The sequence below is a fragment of the Thunnus albacares genome, chromosome 13, assembly GCF_914725855.1.
Source record: "Thunnus albacares chromosome 13, fThuAlb1.1, whole genome shotgun sequence".
NCBI classification, from domain to species: Eukaryota; Metazoa; Chordata; class Actinopteri; order Scombriformes; family Scombridae; genus Thunnus; species Thunnus albacares.
Window position 1 is genome coordinate 23,540,477 of NC_058118.1, and position 20,004 is coordinate 23,560,480.

At 37.9% G+C, this 20,004-nt stretch overlaps 1 protein-coding gene across 2 annotated transcripts in view; it reads left to right on the forward strand.

The window, feature by feature from the left end:
* dbn1 (drebrin 1) overlaps positions 1 to 20,004 on the forward strand; it is a 131,543-nt gene that overhangs the window by 90,907 nt on the left and 20,632 nt on the right. For both annotated transcript variants that reach the window (XM_044369750.1, XM_044369751.1), the window contains exons 2-6: positions 9,631 to 9,686; positions 13,691 to 13,803; positions 15,313 to 15,387; positions 17,447 to 17,590; positions 19,247 to 19,324. In XM_044369750.1, coding sequence (XP_044225685.1) covers positions 9,631 to 9,686; positions 13,691 to 13,803; positions 15,313 to 15,387; positions 17,447 to 17,590; positions 19,247 to 19,324 — 466 coding nt within the window. The remainder of the gene's footprint in view (positions 1 to 9,630; positions 9,687 to 13,690; positions 13,804 to 15,312; positions 15,388 to 17,446; positions 17,591 to 19,246; positions 19,325 to 20,004) is intronic.

Sequence of the window (20,004 nt, forward strand, 5' to 3'; positions counted from 1 at the left end):
AATTAATTACAAATATGAAACGACAAAAAATCTGTTTAACTTGTAAAATCTAGATTTGGAAAGTAACGAGGGCAGCAACTAACGATCGTTTTCATCACTGGTTAACCTGCTGAATATTTTCTCAATTGATCAATTAAGTGTTTTGCCAATGAAATGTCAATAAATAGAAAAAAAAGTTATAATTTCCCAGAGTTAAAAGTTGATGCCTTCAAATGTCCAGTTTTGTCTGACTAACAGTCCAAAACCCCAAAATATTCAGTTTATTGTCATATATGAGAAAGAAAAACTGAAACCAGCAAATTTCTGGTAATTTTGCTTTAAAAAAAAAAGACAAAACGATAATTAACTTTCTGTCTATTAAGGAATCATTGCAGCTCTACTAGTAAATAATATATAGTAATAATAATAAATATTTCCCTCTGTAATATAGTGCAGTAGAAATATAAAGTAACATAAAAATACTCAAATAAAGTACAAGTATCTCAAAACTGAGGAGGAGAAATAGTGAAAAATATAAAATAATAGTTTTAAATGTTGAAGTTTGTGTGTATAATTGAGTCATTTAAGCTGAGATGAATTAACTCTTTAGGTGTTTAAGTAAATTAGCATCTCTGCTAACTCTGATCACACAGCTGCCGAGAAACCTGAATAAGGTTAATCAAATTATTATATTATCATTACCGTTAGTACAGTTAGTACACACACACACACACACACACACACACACACACATAAAGCCTCCCACTGTACAGTAAAGAGCAGATTAGAGAAGAAATCTGTTGTGCCGCCCCCAGTTAAAAGCACTACAGTGATTCTTCTGCACATCAAAGGCAGCGTGGGCACACACACACACACACACACACACACACACACACACACACACACACACACACACACACACCACTAAACATAGTGTATATACAGTACTGTATATGTCCTATAGGTGCTTATTTGTCTCCGGGGTTGCCAGTGAAAGAAACGACAGACTCTATTGTGTCTAACGCTGACTGAAAGCTTTACGTTGTATTTGTATCAGAAAATAGGACAGTAGCCGCTAACGCTAATTCCTGAAGCCGCTAGCATGGCTGTAGATGAGACACGTTCACGTTCAGCTGATTGACCTTTTGACTCGTGAAATCACAACATCCTCCACTGTCCTGCCGGCTGGAGAGACGGGAAGGACTGACCTCTCATTCAGGAAATATTCTGGTTTTATAACTGCACAACAAAATAACACCAGCAGCAGAGTAGATATGCTGCCCGGCTGCAGCGAGTGTGAGGACGGTGACAGCTCAGCAAACAGACGTCGTCCCCCGGACATTCGCAGGGAAATTTAGGGGACGTCGTATAGCTTATAACTTCGTAGACTGTCCTTTCTGTTCTTGGTGAGTAAATTTCACCAGGTGGATTTGGATCTGATTGCAACTTTAGTCTTGTTTATTTGAATAAGTACGCACACTAAAAAACAAACGTGTGTGTGTATGAGAATCAGTAAATGTCGGCATGATTCCCAGAAGAATTTTTTATCCTGAGAGCTCATTGGCTACGTTTCTATCCAAATGTAGCGCAAACTTACCTCAAATTTCCAGAAAAATCTATCTGAATATTAGATTAGTTGGTTCATCCATTAAACCGCTGCAGAAGAAGAGCACACAATGCGATGATGTCATTAAAAGAGCATCAAATGATGGAAATATGACGTTTTTCCGTTCTGATGTTTTCGTCTGTGTCTCTTCTCTTCACTGGACGTTTAAGTCGCGATTTCTTCAGAGACTTTTCCTCCAAAAAAAAAACGTCAGAACAAGTCGTACTTTATAGTTAGTGTGAGGGACAGATGCCATCTAGTGGCCGTTAGAGGAATTTAACATTTCATTTCCTGTTTCCAACAGTGACTTGGGACAAACTGCGTAACCACGATATTGTCCCCGAACTTTACCCTCGTGGTTATTACTGCAGCCATGACTTTAAGGAAGCAGTAACTTTAACCAACAACACATGTGTCTCTAACCTTAACAAAGTGATCATTTTAACCCAAACCATCATCTTTAAACCTAACCAGACCTGAACCACAGCGTCGTCACATCATAAAACATTTAACAGAGATGTGTGATGGTTTATAAAACACAGACGGATGATGTCGTCCTGCTGATTACTGCTGATAGAGGCGCCAGACTAGAAAACGCTCCTGTGTGTCTTTACTATTTGGTTGTATTTGGTTGTCATTTATTCTGTTCCGTTGCACTTTGTCACATTCTGCTTTTATCACACTAAATTTGAATAAAAACAGGTGGGTAGAAGCGCGTCTGATGATGACACACTTCCACACTTCCAATGAGTTGATTAATTGAGTCCTCTTCAGTCCCTCGTTATTGCTCCGTTTGTTCGTCCTTCCTCTTCTGTCCCCTTTTCCCCCTTTTAACCTCGCTCGTATTCTACGTTCTCTTTCTCTCTTTTATACCCCCCCCCCCCTCCCTCTTCCCTCTCTCTCTCTCTGTTCCCCTCTTCCTTCCTCTCTTCCTCCTCTCTGATGCTCAGCTGGGCTCACACACTCACAGAGCTGTTTCTAGGTCATGAGGGCTTTATATGAATAATAAACAGCTGTCTGCTTTAAAGAGAATTATTTATAGAGCTTCGAGTGAGTGAGTGCTCTCTCTATCTTCCAATCTTAAATGCTTCCTCTTTTCCTTTCTTCCATCAATTTTACACCTTCTTGTCATTTTTTTTTTCATTATCTCTCATCTTTTTTTATTTCTCGTCCTTTGCTCTCTTTGTCTTCTCGTGTGTAATCCCTGCGTCACAGAGTCTCTTTCTGCCTCCAGGAATTTGCTTTTGCATTTGTTTGTAGTAATGCTGATGCTGCTACTGTCACTACAATAGTAGTAGCAGTTGTAGTGTTAGCAGTCACAGTCGTCAACATGAACCTACATATGTATCAGTGTGTGATGTTCTCCTCAGACCGGGCGATCTAGTGACATGACGTCTTTCACAATCTGCCGTTTTGCTTAGAAAAGTCTAAATGTCTGAAACGATTCTCGCTCTGCTTCTTTTTTTAATCGAGGACACTTCGGTAGCTGACTTGTATGTGTGGACTATTGGGAGTAGACAGATATCCCAGCATGCATTTCGCATTAACCAGCAGCAACAAACCACACCTCTTAAAGCTTTTGTGAAAAAGTCCTCCAAATTGAATGATTCATGCATTTTTTTTTATTAGTTTAAATCAAAAAAACAATACCAAAAAACAAACAAACAACAAAAAAAACCCTATAATAATATAATAATAATAGCCATTGCTGAAATGCATTCTGGGATAAAAGAGAGAAGTAACAGGAGCACCGCTGATGTCCATCAAACCAACGGTGCTCATGGAAAGGAATGATATTTAAAAAGAAAATTGAAATAAAAGCCTTTTATTTTTCAAACCTACCTTGAGTGTCTGCACCTGGATTTTTTTTTTTTTTGGTCATAATCCTTCTGCTCTTTTTGCATTCTGGGATATTTTTTGTTATCCAACGTCCACACAAGTCAGCTCAGGGATGAGTCCGTTCTGGTTATTTTGGACTGAACTTGGCCAGATGCGGACTTTGAATTAGAAGCAGTCGTCGGGTTTCACAAGATCACAAGTAGAGACAAGAAAAGCCTGATATTGACATTTGGTGACTCAGTAGGTCAAAGGTCGGATCGATTCTGTTCAGGCTTTTCTTTGGTTTCCAATTTTATATCTGTATTTGAGCAACCAGAGATTTTGATTTGACTTTAATCTCTTTAATCTTTAATCTAAGATTATTGAAATGGAGCAACTTTTCACAACTTGACAGTGAAAGCAATAAATAAATCCAGCGTTAATTAAATTTCAACATTCAGGTATCAAATTTCAGTTGCTTATATAATTCAGATTATTATTATTTAATGATTTGCTTCCATATGTAAACATGTATTAGATTAATTTCTATAATAATAACTAAAGTACAGCCATATATATTGATTATATGTCATAGTAACACTATAATAAAAATGAATAAATATGCAGTCAGTTGCCAGTTTATTAGGCACATATAGATCAAACTAATGCAGTATAATACAGCAGCCCTGCAATCAGTTTTAGAGAGGTGTTGACTGTATTATTAGGTTATACTGTACTATACTGTGAGGTGTTTCTAATATGTTAATCTACATTTAAAGTATGATATTAGATTTATTTAAGTATACAGGCCTACAGTTATGTTGGAGTGTTTTCACTGGAGCCCAGATGAGCGTAACGTTTCATCCTGTTCTTGTTAGTTTGAACTTTTGGCATCAAGTTCAAATTCCCAAGAGCACGAGTTCAAAGTTGGCATACTGAGGAAAGCCTAATGATAGCGACTGACAACCTGTGTTATAGCTGCAATGTATTCTGGGTTGGTTTTTTTTTTTCTTGCTGCTCCTGTTAGTCAAAATCTCTTCTGTCTGGAAGCCAAAGAGAAAGAAGAAGAAGAAGAGCTGAATGAATGGCACTGACTGGAGAAGAGGGGATTTTGGTGACGTTAAGAGCAGATAAAAACAGTCTGGTATGAAGAGAGAGAGAAAAAAAAAGGTTTTGGAAGCAGAGAGTGACTCTGCAGAAACCGACAGGATGGAGGGAGGGAGGGAGGGAGGGAGGGAGGGAGGGGTGGTGAGGTCAGCAGAAAGTCAGACGGAGGCCAGACTAAAGCTTCAGGCTGAAATAGCATGAGGTCATCTGGACCGAGTCTGACTGGTAATCCCCGCCACACACACACACACACACACACACACACAAAGACACATGGACGTCTGCAGAGGTTCATTTGATTACCCAGGAAACAAATTATACATATTTAATAAATGTTCGCTAACATAGTAATGTTTCCTTTAATGAAATAGTTGAACAAGTGCAGATCTGGAGGTGTCTCATGAGTTTAGGACACTGTCCAACCAGCGTCCAGACCCCAAAAATGTCTAAAAAAGAGACTTTCCTCCAAAGAAAAACAACTGCACCATGACTTTAGCTTACAGATGTTGCACTCCAACATTATTGTTGTTTATTCTTTGCCACATGTGAACTGTGAGACGCCGTTTTTAGCGTGAAATGCAACAGCTGCATGAAGGTTTAGACATTTATTTACTGTAGTAACTGTATTTCAAGGTTCGGTATTTATGATGTTGTTTCAGTCGTTATTTCTCTGTGAATGTGGGTTGAATATAGCAGAGAAATGGCAAGTCCTCATATCTAACTGATAAATGTGCCTCCTTTCAATGCACTCCAAAAGAATTCTTATATGTTTTCATTATCTGGAGCTTTTAACAGTAACACAAAGACACACCGGTTGTGTTTTTTCATTTTTTTCAGTTGTTGCTGCCTGCAGTCGTTTTGAAAGCTTTTTATTCCGCATTGTTTGGTAGAACATGTAGTTGGGCAACTGATTGCTGCTTTTGTCCCAAACATTTCTTTGACTCCAGTAACTGTGCAGATTATGGGTTTATGTAACTTTTATAAGTGCTCTCACTGAAGTTATGAATGAAGATTTCTTCTCTGCAGTAGGGATGTAGGCTCTAAAGGCGTTTTCAAATCTCTATAATTTGATTCAATTCTGCAGTTAAATGTGATCCTTGGTATGATCTGTTTGAGCAGATCTGAACAACCAACTACATTGTCCTCTTGATATTTGGGCAGATAGGAGCTTATTCAGGTCCTTCTTCCTGTGTTTACATTCTCGCTCTCGTCCCACAAACATGCTTTGTTTGGGGTTTTTTTTTTCTGTGTTAAAAGAAACCGACTCATTCAATGATTCAGACCAAAACAAATGTTTTTGTTTAAGTTATGATCAAAACACTGATATATCATCAGCTTTTAGGTTGATATGTTGAACTTGTTAGCAAACAGTTGCTTTATTTCCACATCCAGCAATTACGAAGCAACATTATCATTCATTTTGTGACTGTAAGTCCAATATTCACTCTCTTTTAGCTCTGTTTTTGGTCTCCACCAACTCCTGAGGGAAATATCTGGCTCTTTAGCTGCTAAATGCTCCACTATGTTCACCAGCTAGTCTACAGCTAACTGTGTCTGTTTGCTGTTTGGTGCTGAGCAGGTAGAGCGGCCCAAAACCACTCTATGAGAGCGCCGAGAGTGAACCGAAGCAGTGAAGTTGCAGCTGGACAGATAAACAATGAGCTGAAACTCACTATAAAGCTCAGTAAAGACGAGAGGAGCTGCAGAGTCACTGATAACTCTCTGTAGGTTCATCACCACGAGCCACGACCAACACATGACAGCTCAGACTGTGGATTATAGCTGCTGTAGCCTCTTAACATCCACCTTTTTTTTTTTTGAATTTTCGCCTATTTGGCATAACCAAATGGAAAAGCTTGTAACAGAAGAACTGTGAGGTCATGTATTAGGCTTCATTTGAAAGGTAACATCTTCTAGTTTCTGGAGATGTGCTTGTTTAGCATGTGGCTAAAACACAACAGAAACTACATCAGTTCAAATATGGCTCAAAAAAGTGTTTTTTTGATCCTCGTCCATAATGAGTCATGTTTGAATTACAATAACTATGACATACTTTATGCTAGAACTGTGCAAATCATCACATATCTTCTACATCTTGTCAATCACACTTGTACAAAATTCCAGACCTGTACACCTGACCTTATTGGATATAGGGAGTTTGTAGTTTGTGGTGTCACTGGTGTCCTCTCCAAAACGTCCAAAAACCCAAAGCTTGAGTCGATCTGCTGAACCGTCTGGTAACACAGAGACGCTACATTCATACGTGTGCATGTCATCACTGGAGCTTTAGTGCTGATTAAGAGTTTGGTGAAGAGTTTTACGTGGCAGTTTTTTCAATAATAATAATAACAATAATCTTCAATAATCTACAATGTGCTACTCTCCAGTTTATAATCCCCAGTTTAAACCCTTGATAGATTAAAGGTTAATTTCTCTAAGCTCAATCCCAGCATGCATTTAATATGTAGGAAAATCCATTTTGATCACCGCCTCGGTCCTGTTGGTTATCAGTTCCTACAGCTTCTCCTGATTGGATGGAGAGTCAGACACCATGAATACCTTTTTATTCATCCAGGGTCCCATCAGACATTTCCTCTCATGTACTTTACTTGAGTATTTCCACTTTACGCTACTTTATACTTCTACTGTACTACATTTCAGAGGGAAATGTACTTTTTACTCCACTGCATTTATGTAGCAGCTACAGTTACTTTACAGATTACTGTTATACATGCAAATCATATGATCAGTTTATAAAATACAAGGTATTGCTATTTTTACTTGAAGAATATTGCTGTATTTGTCTTATTGTCAACAAACTTCATGTTCGGATCCAAACCAACAATGAATTGTGTGTGTATCTAAAGCCTGATATATCTTATTCCTCTGTGCCGTAGACCTCCGTTGTCGTCCGAAAACTATAAAAACACGTCAGTGAGCTACATCGCTACAGTGGGTGACATGTTCCTTCATCATGAAGAGTTTGGTCACCTTACTTTGTTTAGAAACGGCTCCAAAGACTAATAACAGTGATTTTCAGAGTCGTTCTGTGTAAAGCAGAGGCTACTGAGCATGTGCAGGAACTTAGTTATGTTTATAGCTTCACTAGCTTGTTGTTCTATATTTCACAACCTCTTGGTTTTCAGTAAACCGTCAGTATAAAGTCATGATATTTTTTCCTATATCTGAACAAATCTTTGATATGTAGGAAAAAAGTAGAGAGTCCGCACACTAGATAATAGCTCCCAAAAATGTACTGGACTGAAAAGGGTCTTAATCAACAAACACAACAAAGAACAAATTAGTTTCATCATGCTGACGTTATTAATCAAGATCGAATCATTATCAGTGCGTGAAAGAATCAAACCAACAGTCCCATAAAAATACTGTGTGTCCAAAAAATATCTTCATAATTGTCATAATAATTGAGGAAGATCCAAGCATAACATGGCAAGATTATACAAGATTTAATGGACTAGATAGACTTTAATTAAAAGTCAATAAACAAAATATTGATTTTGAAACCTATTTTCGGGAGCTATAATCCAGTCACACTTTCTTTCTTTCTCCCCTTCTCTAAATATAATGTGGGATGTTCACACAACTATCTCTTTGTTTAATAACTTCACTCCAACCTGCAGGTTTATTATAACTGCAGGGAGGTCAAACAGTTTTAATCCGGAGATGTTGGCTAAACTCTAATCTCTGTCACCTTCATTTAACCTGAGTTAAAGAGGTCAGAGAGGTGCGTGGGTGGGCATACAGTATAATTGATTTTATATAATGTAATGAGTATGTACTGTGTGTGCTTTCATATACCGTGGGTGTGAGTGTAATTGCGTCTGTTGAGCTGCATAGAGACGTTAATGGCAGAGAAGGTGACGGAGTTCAAACTGAAGAAAAAACTGCTGGTACTGTGCTGTGTTTTAGACTTGAGAGCGACATTTTCTCTCATCATCAGTACCTTTTTTTTTTTATAATTCTATTTAAGAAATTACATCCACATTTAACTTTCCAGAACAAAAATACACATAACATGAACTCCAACGTACAGAATCTGACAAATATAACACATAAACTAAAACTAACAAGATACATATACACATACAAATACATCATTGAAATTGTTTCTAAGTGTGTCTTAAAAGTTAAATTCATATGAAAATACCAAATTTTGGGCAAAATATACCTTAATATTTACTTTTTTTGTGCGACTAACAGCCCAAAACTCAAAGATATTCAGTTTAGTATCATGTATGAGGAAGAAAAACATCATATCGTCACATTTCAGAAGCTGCAACAAGCAAATATTTGGCATTTTTGCTTAAATGACCTAAACAATCAGCTAATTGATCAATGATTGCAGCTCTTTCTCTTTAGGAACGCTTTCAGAGCTCATGTACTGCAGCACTGAACACACTTTGAGGTGTTTGTTGGTTTATTTAGACAGATTGTGGACAGTTTGATGGAAACACTGAATAATATTGTATTTTTATGTGATTTTTGCTGTCGAATGATGAAGCTCTATATCATAATTTACATCATATACAGTATATGACGTTTAAAGATCTTGCTCATGTCTGGCAGCCAAAGGTGGAGTTGGTGTGAAAAAATGGGAAAAAAATGAAACAGACATGAGAAATGACTGTATGTTGCACATTTTGCTGAAGGTTAGGGCTGCAACCAGTGCTTATTTTAGTGTTTTATAAATGTACCGATTATTTCCATGTTTAATGTAATTTTGTTGATAAAATGTCATATACAGTATATGTTGTTTTCCCGACCAACAGTCCAAAACCTAAAGATATTTAATGTACAGCAATATTAAACACAGAAGACCAGAGCATTATCACATTTTTTGGAGTTGCGGCTCAATTACTCAATTATTCGACTAATTGTTTCAGCAGTTTTGAAAGCTGGTACAGTAAAATGCTAATTGAGAATGCACTGAGTCTAAAGTCATCAGATTTTTGACTGTAATTCGATTCTAGTCTAGACCTCTGCTTCCAGACATTAGTATATCTGCTGATTCTGCCTTAATAGACACATAGCACGTGTTATTGTAACAGAGATGAATGTGAAATGACAAACACTTTGTCTTCTTTGTGTCTCTCTAACAGGGCCTTGTACACATATGAGGACGACAGCAATGATTTGACACTGGCAGCATCAGGAGGTAAGTTCATGCTTTCTGTCAAACATGGCATCTTTCTTTTATGTTTTATGTTTTTAATGAACGTGGCTGCTTATCGTCATTGTGTGTGGAGCTGGTTGTAATTTGCGGTCCTGCGGCTGATGAGCTCTGCAGGTTTCTGCTGCTGCCTCGGGGGTGAAAAAATTATCATGTCCTTTGTCTCCTGATTGCTCCTGAGCTTACAGAAATCTGGACTCATTATTACTATAGTTAATGAAGCGCTGCATGATCATTACACTTTAATGAGACTCTTCTGTATTAGACACACACACACACACACACACGATATAATAACATCATTGCATCATGTTTTCTGTGTATGTGTGGATATACAAAAATGAACAATTATGCATATGGACATAATCCTTATACACTGGAAAGAACATAAAAGCACAATTTTGCTCCCATTTATCATGTATGTAACACATAATTTGTCTACATAATGTGATAACTGGCAAATATGGTTTTGATCTTTTCCCAAATACCACTCTACTATTCTCTCTAAGAGCAGACATAGTGGAAGGAAATGAATTTGAGAGATTTATCGGAGCAGTTAAGAGTGTAGAAATATAAGTAACGTATTTCTAAGGTAGTAGACAGAGATATAAACTATATTTTGGCCACTAGGTTTCAGCAAAATGGCACTATCAGAGCTTAGCTTAGCTTGTTGTGCTACATATCACAACCTCTTGACTTTGTATGAGGTGATATGTAGGACAACAAGCTAGCAAAGCAAGCTAGCAAAGCACTGTAAACAGTACAAAGATGGACGTAGCGAGGTGTGATTTCACTGTTTTGGTTTCACTGGAGCCTGTTTGAAGTCCAGAATTGCAGCTTTGGAGCCAGGACCACGGACCCAAGCTAACGCTAGCTTACTGGGAACACCAAGCACTGCACACTTGGGCTAACGTTAGCTACTTTAGCTAAATTGTGCTAACCAGGCAGGTATCATAATCAATTAAGATTAAATTTAGTGAAGTATTGTGACAGTAGTCTGACTCAGTGTGACTAGTGAACTGGTGAACTGAATCTAGAGATTAAGATCATAATGACTTGTTGAAAAGAATTAGTATTTCTGGAGAGAAGTTGAGGCTTTTTTAATGGGAGTCAGTTGGAGCGTCTAGCGGCCATTGGTCATACTTTAAGGTGCTTCAGCCTCAAGTCGTGGTAGATGTTCTTTGGTCAGAACTGAAGAAGCTTTTTCAATCTTCAAGAATCTACAAGTCCAGTTGATCTTGACTCATCGCTTTTGGATATCCTTGCAAATCGCTGTTATTAGTCTTTGGAGCCATTTCTAAACAAACTATCATGACCAAACTCTTCTGTTTTTAATAGTTTTTGGACAACAATGGAGGTCTACGGCACAGAGGATTAAGATATATCAGCCTTTGGATACACACACAATACTTGTTAGCTGATCAATCATTGTTGGTTTGGCTCCAAACATGAGTTTTGTTGACAATAAAAAAAAAAACATAGAAAATTTCCAGACTTACAGTAACCTTTAAAGGAAAAGTCTGACAATATTCTGTATTTTTCTCTTTGTCAACAAATCTGATAAAAAGACAAAAACCAACAATCATTTTATCCCACTAAAAATTATTGTGTGTATATCTGAAGCCTGCTTGGCACCATAGAGCTTCATTGTTGTCCAAAAAATATTTAATATGTATTAATATGTATTGTTCCTTGTTTGATTAACGTGCAGCGACCAGCTGTTTTAGTAAATTACTGAGCCTTTTAAAAAGAGAAACTAGATATCCGTAAGCTGTTTTTTAAAGATTTGCGTCGTCAGTAGGAATCAATGGGCCACAAACAAGGTAGAGAGGTCAGAAAGTATTGAGATACACACTAACACGTTGTTGGTTTTGGTCTTTTTAATGGGATTTGTTGACAATAAGAAAAATGTAAAATAATGCAGCCTTAAACACGTCTTCATAAATGTGGTTGATTTTATTAACGAGCCGCACGTGTCTCCTCGTGGTTTTACTTTGATTTGCTTTCGATGAGAGCCATGGCTTGTTCTGTGAGTCTAATGTAATCATCAACGCAGAAATCCTGAATATACAAACGACGATCACATGAGTGGAATAAACTGGAGCTACTACAGTGAAGTGTGTCTGCATCACTAATGCAGGAGAAGAGACGCATGATAAAGAGCCACTTCTGCTCGCAGCGCTCTCAGTTTCCTTCATGTCGGCAGCTTTTCCTGAGAGAGACGTGAATATTTTAGCAGCGGTGGAGAGGAAACGCAGTTTGTTCATCCGGACTGCGAACATTAGAGGAATCTGCCTGCTGCTTCAGATCAGAACCAGCAGGACACAGTCATGTTTGTGTGGTTTGTACACATGTGTGTGGAGACATATTTGTAGCTCTGTAGACATCTGAAACTACACTCAGATATGGAGAACAGGATCATAAAAACACGTCACCTGAACGTCTAAACATCCAACTGTCATCCAGCCATGAATCCTCAACTAATCCAGTGCTGTTGTTTAATTATGTCTCCACTTTACCTTCAAAAAACATCATAATTTCAGCTTCAGTTTCATTTTTTGAGACATCCTACCAAAAGACAGCAGCAAAGAAGCACAAATTTAATAAAAATGTAACCATTAAATGATTTTCTTTATTATATTATACAAGCTGAAAATCATTGGGTTCAAAATTGACCCAGTTTGGGTCAATATGGCACCAATACACCACCGGGTGAACAGAGCTTTAGCTAAAACTTGTGACAAATGTAGTTTCTTGTACAAAACGATGTACATATGACAAACAAGAGATACACAAGTTATTAACAATCAATAACAAACTAATTTAAAAAGAGTAGATTATAACAAGCTTTAGTTTGGGTAAATAATCCAACAATAAAGTGAAAAATAACACTCGAACTGGGTCTCAACAGTATCTTGTCTTGAGTGGTTTTCTGGGTAACATTGAACCTGTATCGTGTTGGTGCTATATTGACCCAAACTGGATAAAATTTTAACCCAGTGATGTTTAGTGTGTAGATTTACTTGAGTAAACATCTTGCTAGCGCCAGTGAGGTTATGTTTTTGGTCCTGTAATGGGGTTTTGCATGTTTTTCCACCGTCAAGATAAAAGAAGTTGTTTACCTGTCGGAGGTTTGCTGGTTAGCAGAAAAAGCATCAAGAGTCTGTTGTCTGCAGCTCTTCATGTTATCATCATCTGTTTGTGTTTGTACTCTTCCTCGCTGCAGTATTTATAAATGATCCGCTGACCAAATAGCTCCAAATATCTCCTCATCTAGTGGTGTAGACCTGTTTTTTTTAAGAATAGCACCGCTAAGAAAGCTAATCTAGTCATAAATACATTTAATTTCCTATAAGCCTCATGTTAGTTTGTCAGTTGAAAGCTTTTAATATGAAGCCGCAGCTGCAGGAAACTTAACACGACTCCTGAAACGGCTGAAAGCGATCAGGAAACAATAAAATAAGGCTGATTTCTGGATGTACAGGAATCCAGGATAGCAACTACATTTCCAGTGCTTGGTCCTGGGTGGCGGGGATAAGAGGTTGCCGTCAGATGAGCGGAGGGTGCAGGAAGGAGGGTGGCGATGGCGAGGTCCGACCTGAGAGGGGCCTGGTTATGGAGAGCTCTGTGAGCCAATGAGAATGAGTTTTGGTGATCTAGTGGCTCAACTTGTCCCTGTTAGAGGACAATCTAACTAAAACATTGATCACAAGGTTAAATTCCCAGCTCCTCCTCATGTTGTCATGTCAAAGTGTCCTTGAGCAAAACACTGAAATGCAAATTGCTCTTGATGGTTAGACCAGCATCTTGCATGGTGGCCCGTTGCCATCAGTGTGTGTGTGTGTGTGTGTGTGTGTGTGTGTGTGAGTGAGAGGAAAATTACAAAGCACTTTGGATAAAAGCACTGTATAAATGCAGTCCATTTTAAAACCAGGTATGACTCTTGACTGCGCTGCAGGAGTAATAAAGTCTTTTCTTCTGTGGTGCAGGAGGTGGTCTGCCAGAGATCACACTGACCTTTGACAGCGGCCGGGTGATGTATGGCTTCTGCAGCCTGAAGGAGCCCACCGCTGCTCTGCCACGATACATCCTCATCAACTGGGTGAGTCGCTGGGATGCAACGCTACACACCCCGGGCAGTACACACACACACACACACACACACACACACACACACACACACACACACACACACACACACACACACACTGACCTCGGAGCTATTAAAAAGAGAATATCAGAGTCATTTAAGGTCATAGCACATTTTTAATCTAACAGTTTATTTAACAAGGACACGTCATGTCACTGAATCCATGTTCAGTCTTCATCATCCAATCACAGAGCTGCAGCCTCAGCAGCTCTGGGAAAGTGACAGCTGCGGCAGTTTAAAGCTGCAGATGTAGATAGAAAGAAACAGCTGCTGCAGTTTTGACTCTGGCGCCACCTGCAGGTAACAAAGGTCACAACAGCAGGGTTTTTTGTTTGTTTGTTTGTTTGTTTGTTTTTGCAGTAGAAAAAAGAAAAGTAGAAAAAGAAGTAAAATCCTGCTACTGTAGTTTGTTTACGTAGCCTCGGGAGCCGGGGGAAGCTTCCTGAAGCTGACCAATCAGAACAGAGCGGGCTCATCGGGAGGCGGGGCCTTAAAGAGACAGGAGCTAAAACGGCCTGTTTCAGACAGAGGCTGAACTGAGGGGCTGCATAAAGGACCAGTAGAAGATAAATAAGGAGTTTTTAACTGGAAATCATGCAAATATATTCCAGTAGAGCCCCAGAATATAAATATACACCTGGAAATGTGCAGAATATGTCCTCTTAAATTATTTAAAAGTATTTAAAGATTGCAGATTATTAACTTTATTCAAGAGTCGCACCGTGCTCTTTCTCTAACCAAAGCGTTTATGTTGCCTTAAACTAAACACACGTTTTCCTCAAAGCCTATTTGTTGTTACAAATTAGTAGTATATAAACGTAATTTCCACAAGACAGGGTTGGATAAAAGAGAACAGGAAGTGATCCGGTAATTAATGCAACAAATGAAGACTGAAAGAGAGAAAAGAAAGAGAGACATTTGGTGTTTCAGTGAGACTGGGAGCCGAGCCACAGGAGTTCATCATCATGTAACACAGCAACACTAAGAGCACCAGACTGTGACAAACTGGGCCGAACTGTGCCAAAAAAACTGGCCAGAAATACATTTCAACAGTTCCAAAATGTACCCCTTCCTCTTTAAATATGCTGCAAAAACATTCAAACGAAGTTCTCTTTCTCTTTCTCCATCTGACAGATGAAATGTCTCGGTATTGAGAGGTAAATTGACATGAACTTGAAGGACCGTTTTCCTGTATTTCTATTTCTCTGTAATTGCTGTGTGCTGCGTTTGCTTTGTGTCGGCTTGAATGACCAGTGATTGCTGAATCACATCCAGCCTGTTATAATACAACTGTTTCAATAACCATGAAGTGAACATGACCGCGGCTCAACAAAGGCTCTAAATGAGACCCAAACCAGGAAAATCTGATCACTCGGAAGAATATTGAGCATCAAATTTTGATTAAACTTAAGCAGAAAAAACTGAACTTTTATACTCTCTCTCTTTTTTTTTTTCTCTCAGGTCGGGGAAGACGTGCCGGATGCCAGGAAGTGTGCCTGCGCCAGCCACGTTGCCACCATCGCAGACTTCTTCCAGGTCAGCCATGACACTTTTACACATTTCTAAATAAAAACACCAACAACACAACAACAAGTATATAAATGCTCCTTTTATTATTGGAAAAAGATTTATTCTACAGTTCTTGGAAATCTAGAGAGTTTTTCAATCATCTTGTCCACAGGCAGGTGTTTCCAATATTAAATCAATGATGAATCAATGTTTAAACGGGTTTAAATTGAGCGTTTGTTTCAAAGAAATTCATAAAGAAATCAACAACTGCTTTTAAACTCAATACAACTGAACTAAGCCCAAATAACTGTGTCAGTACTCGATTCTGTGAGTAAGTTTTACCAAATTACATATTTACACTCTCCAGGAAATTATAAGGAAATAACAAACCTGTTAAATAAAGCACTACCCATTTATTTCTCTTTTATTTTTTATTCATTTTAATTTAGCTTTTAGCTTTTTAAAAAAAATAATATTATTTAGTTTACTTGACAAGAAAACATGATTGTTATACAAATTGAAAACAAACAAATAAAGTTGAAACAATTAAAAAAAAGAAATCTGCAACTGCTAAACAAAATTCATATCATTTTTTGGTCCCTCTGACTGATATATTATTATATATGACATTATTAGATTATTAATAGTGAAGCATCAGTGTTAGAGCAGCATGTTACTGTTGTAGCTGCTGGAGGTGGAGCTAGTTTACACTACTTTATATACAGTTAGCTAGTTTAGTCCAGTGGTTCCCAACCTAGGGGTCAGGGCCCCTCCAAAGGGTCAGCAGATAAATCTGAGGGGTCGTGAGATGATTAATGGGAGAGGAAAGAAGAAAAAACAAAGTTCTGATACACAAATCTGTTTTCAGTTTTTGGACTTTTTCTCTAATCTTTGATTTTTGCTGAAAATCCACAACAGTCTTCTAACTATGTAATTTAGGGTCTTATGCTCATAATAAGTATAATAAGTTCATCTAAAAAGTATTAGAAATTAGCTTCAATCTAAATTGGAGATCTTGTCAGTTTTTGTAAACTTTCCTGATACTGTGTTTGAATTGAGTGTGTTTATGCTCTGACATTTATTACGAAAATTACATAATTAATTCCGCGAACCAATCGTTTTTCACATTCCTGTTTCTTTATACTTGGTTAATCAATAGTTACAAATGAGACTCTCAACTTTGATATCATATACGCGTTTTTACTATTTCAAGCCAAATTTCCTTAAAAATACTGAACATCATGGAGTTTATAATCATCCACCTCAACTACTAAACTCTGATTGGTCGATCCTGCAATTAAATATAAAAATATAAACCTAAAACAGTCGAACTTCAATATGTTTTATATGAGATTTCTTCATAACCACAACTCAGTGTGAACAAACTTAGATTTTACAACATTATCATATTTTTATAGTTTTATTCCATCGATAATAATTGATCACTTATAACTGGATCATTCTCTCTGATCTCATTTATTTTATAATCTGCTTCAGGTTTAGTACATTTTTGATGTACACAGTTTCGATATTCTTCTCTGTGAGAGAAGTACATTAAACCTGATGGAGGATCAAAGAGGAGGAACGAGTGTGTGTGTGTGTGTGTGTGTGTCTGTGTGGTACGAAGCCGTGTATTCACACCTGTACACCTGGATTTGTAGAGTAGATAAAAAGATTGAGATTAAAGCAGAAGTGACATTTTATTTATATATATATATGGTTTTTTTATAACAGCCTAGTGTGTGTGTGTGTGTGTGTGTGTGTGTGTGTGTGTGTGTGTGTGTGTGTGTGTGTGTGTGCAATCCCAAAAAGGGTCATTGAAAGCCTTGTTGGTATGATGATGAAGTCGAGGTTGTGTGGGAGACAGAAATACCACTTAGAATAATGACACATCAACACAGTGTATTCTTTCAATCCAATAAATCTTTATTGGCATGATATGATCAAGTTTTAAAGACATAAAATCATATTAAACTCTATCTGAAGTCAAATCGAATAAAATCGATTTGTTAGTCAACATCCTCAGTTTCCCCTCTCTCTCTCTCTCTCTCTCTCTCTCTCTCTCTCTCTCTCTCTCTCTCTGCAGGGTGTGGAGGTCACCGTCAACGCCAGCAGTCTGGACGACATCGACGCGTCAGCTATCGGGCAGCGGCTTACCAACGGGACGGCGGTGGTGGCGAGTCCGGTCCTGAGCCGCCTGAAAACCCGGGACGAGGAGCACAAAGACGTGGTACGAACAGAGGACACACACACACACACACACACACACATTTAACTAAGACTACAACAATTTTAAAGGTATAATATGTAATTATTCCACATTAAAATGTCTAAAAACAACTAGACCTGTGTTATATATGTTGTTGAGTTGTGTACTTACATTATCTCAAATGTTTACAACAGTTTTCAAACCCAGAGAAATCTGTAATTTAATCAAAGTAACGGACCGTTTCATTTGGTCGCATGTCAATGGCGTCATACCTCCTCTACCAAAGAGCAAACACGCACAAGATGCAAACGGCGGCGCTGTGTTTGTCCGCTACAATGGCGTCTACCAAAGAGTAACTTACACACATACAAGATAATACATCGGCGAAGTGGTTGTTCCACACAAACTGTTATAAATTGACTTTTATTCAGTTTTAAGCCACATTTTCATGATAAATTTAGGTGGTTTTTAACTATATCTTTTAGCCGGAAGAAGGATTTTAGTCATTGGACGTTTGGATCTTAAGTTATCAGAGAAATAAACTGGACAAACGTTAGCAGCAGCTCGGCTAACAGCCCCTCCAGGAAGTCCGGTGGTCACCAAACATCGTCGGAGAAATATTGATTTTTTTTTTTTAGGTGAAACAGCTTTATTCAGTGTTTTTACCTGTAATCTCCGGGTCCGTTTGTTCTGGAGAGGAGGAGACCTCTGCGGGTAAAAACATCCTGAAGGATGAACACTGGAGTAATCCCGGTGAAGCTGGTTATTTAACGACGAAGACAACAACTCCCTTGATCCCTTGCTACTTCACACCGTCATCACCCTCCGTCTGTTGTTATTGTTTTGATTGAGACGCCTAGCGGCTGAAATGACATATTATGCGTTTAATGTAAAATCAATACAATTACTAATTACTATTATCATCATATTATCATCGTCATGGCTGCCAGTTTCCTGGTGTGCGGATGTTTGTCAGCAGTAAACAGCTGCCTCTCTCTCTCTCCTCTAATATCTCTGTGACGGTCACATGACCTCCTCTCATATAAGCGTCTACCTTCATGTCAAAGCGTTTCCTTCTTTGTTTCTGTCACCGTGCAGCTGCTGCTCTGATGGATTCATGTTGTGTGATTGTTTCAGCTCCTCTAATACGCCTACTGACACTGTGTCTGCTGCTTTTCCTGACAGCAGCAACCTCAAGTTCTTCTTTTCACTCTCTGGGAACATTTTTTATGAATGAAACAGAGCAGAACAGGCTGCCTTATATGGACATTTTAGGGGGCGTCAAAAGAGATTTAATACAAGTTAAGAGAGTTTGTTGAGCAAAAAGCCCAAAGTGTCCCTACAGTACAGTAAAGTTTCTTTTTCTTCTTCTTCCTCAGACTGTTTACATTGAGTCACTTTTTACATTTATACACGTTAAACAATAATTCCGATTTATTTCAACCTGCTGTTTTTTTTTTTTTTTCTCATAAATGTGGTTGTCGTGACTCCTCGTAAACTCTGTTATAGAGATTCTTACAGTTTCCTGAATAAACATCATTTCACATGAATCATTTCAAACGTTTGTCACAGAAATTTATAAAGTTTATTTATACACACACACACACACACAAAGATAAAGATGGACACATGTGATCATTAAAACTCTCCCTCCTCTCTCTCTCTCTCCTGGTGCAGGGCACAGTGTACGAGAAGACCAATGCAGAGGTGGAGATGAAGAAGATCAATAGAGAGGAATTCTGGGAGCAAGCCAAGGTAGGTGTTGAATACAAAAAGAAAATGATGATGAAGGGAGGGGAAAAAAAGATGGAGGGAAGAAAGGAAAGAAAGCACAAGTGAGACAAGAAAAGGTTTTAATCCTGCATCACTGACATTAAAGGAGCAGTTCCAGCAGTCAGTCCAGTACATCCTGTGTGTCTATAACTTTCAATAGAATATAATAATAATATAATATTATATGTAATATAACAATCAACTCGCAGAGACTTGAAACTTGCTTGTCAATTTGCAGTAAAAACACCCTAAACACTTTTCTTTTAGCCTGAAAGTGACCCAGAATATACAGAAATGGAAATATTTCAACTTTTTAAAATTGTTTTTTGCAGCTGATATACAACATTTGTTGTGCATAGATGGTGTTCTTTGTTAAATTTAACCCATATTTATTAAAAAAAAAAACAACTAAAAATCACAATCAATCACATTCATTGAAACCATGAAAGCTGTTATGTTCTGTTTGTTTAACATAGAGCCATAATATAGTTTAATTGTTTGTTTTTTCTCCATAAACAAATAAAGAATATCTTCTCTCTGCTCCCTGAAAGCTTAATGAAGGATTAATCACCTGTTTATTAATATTTATGAATGAAACATAGATTTGTGGTTCAGATATTTGATACTGAAGAGGGGACAGTGAAATGGCGGTGCGTTCAGGT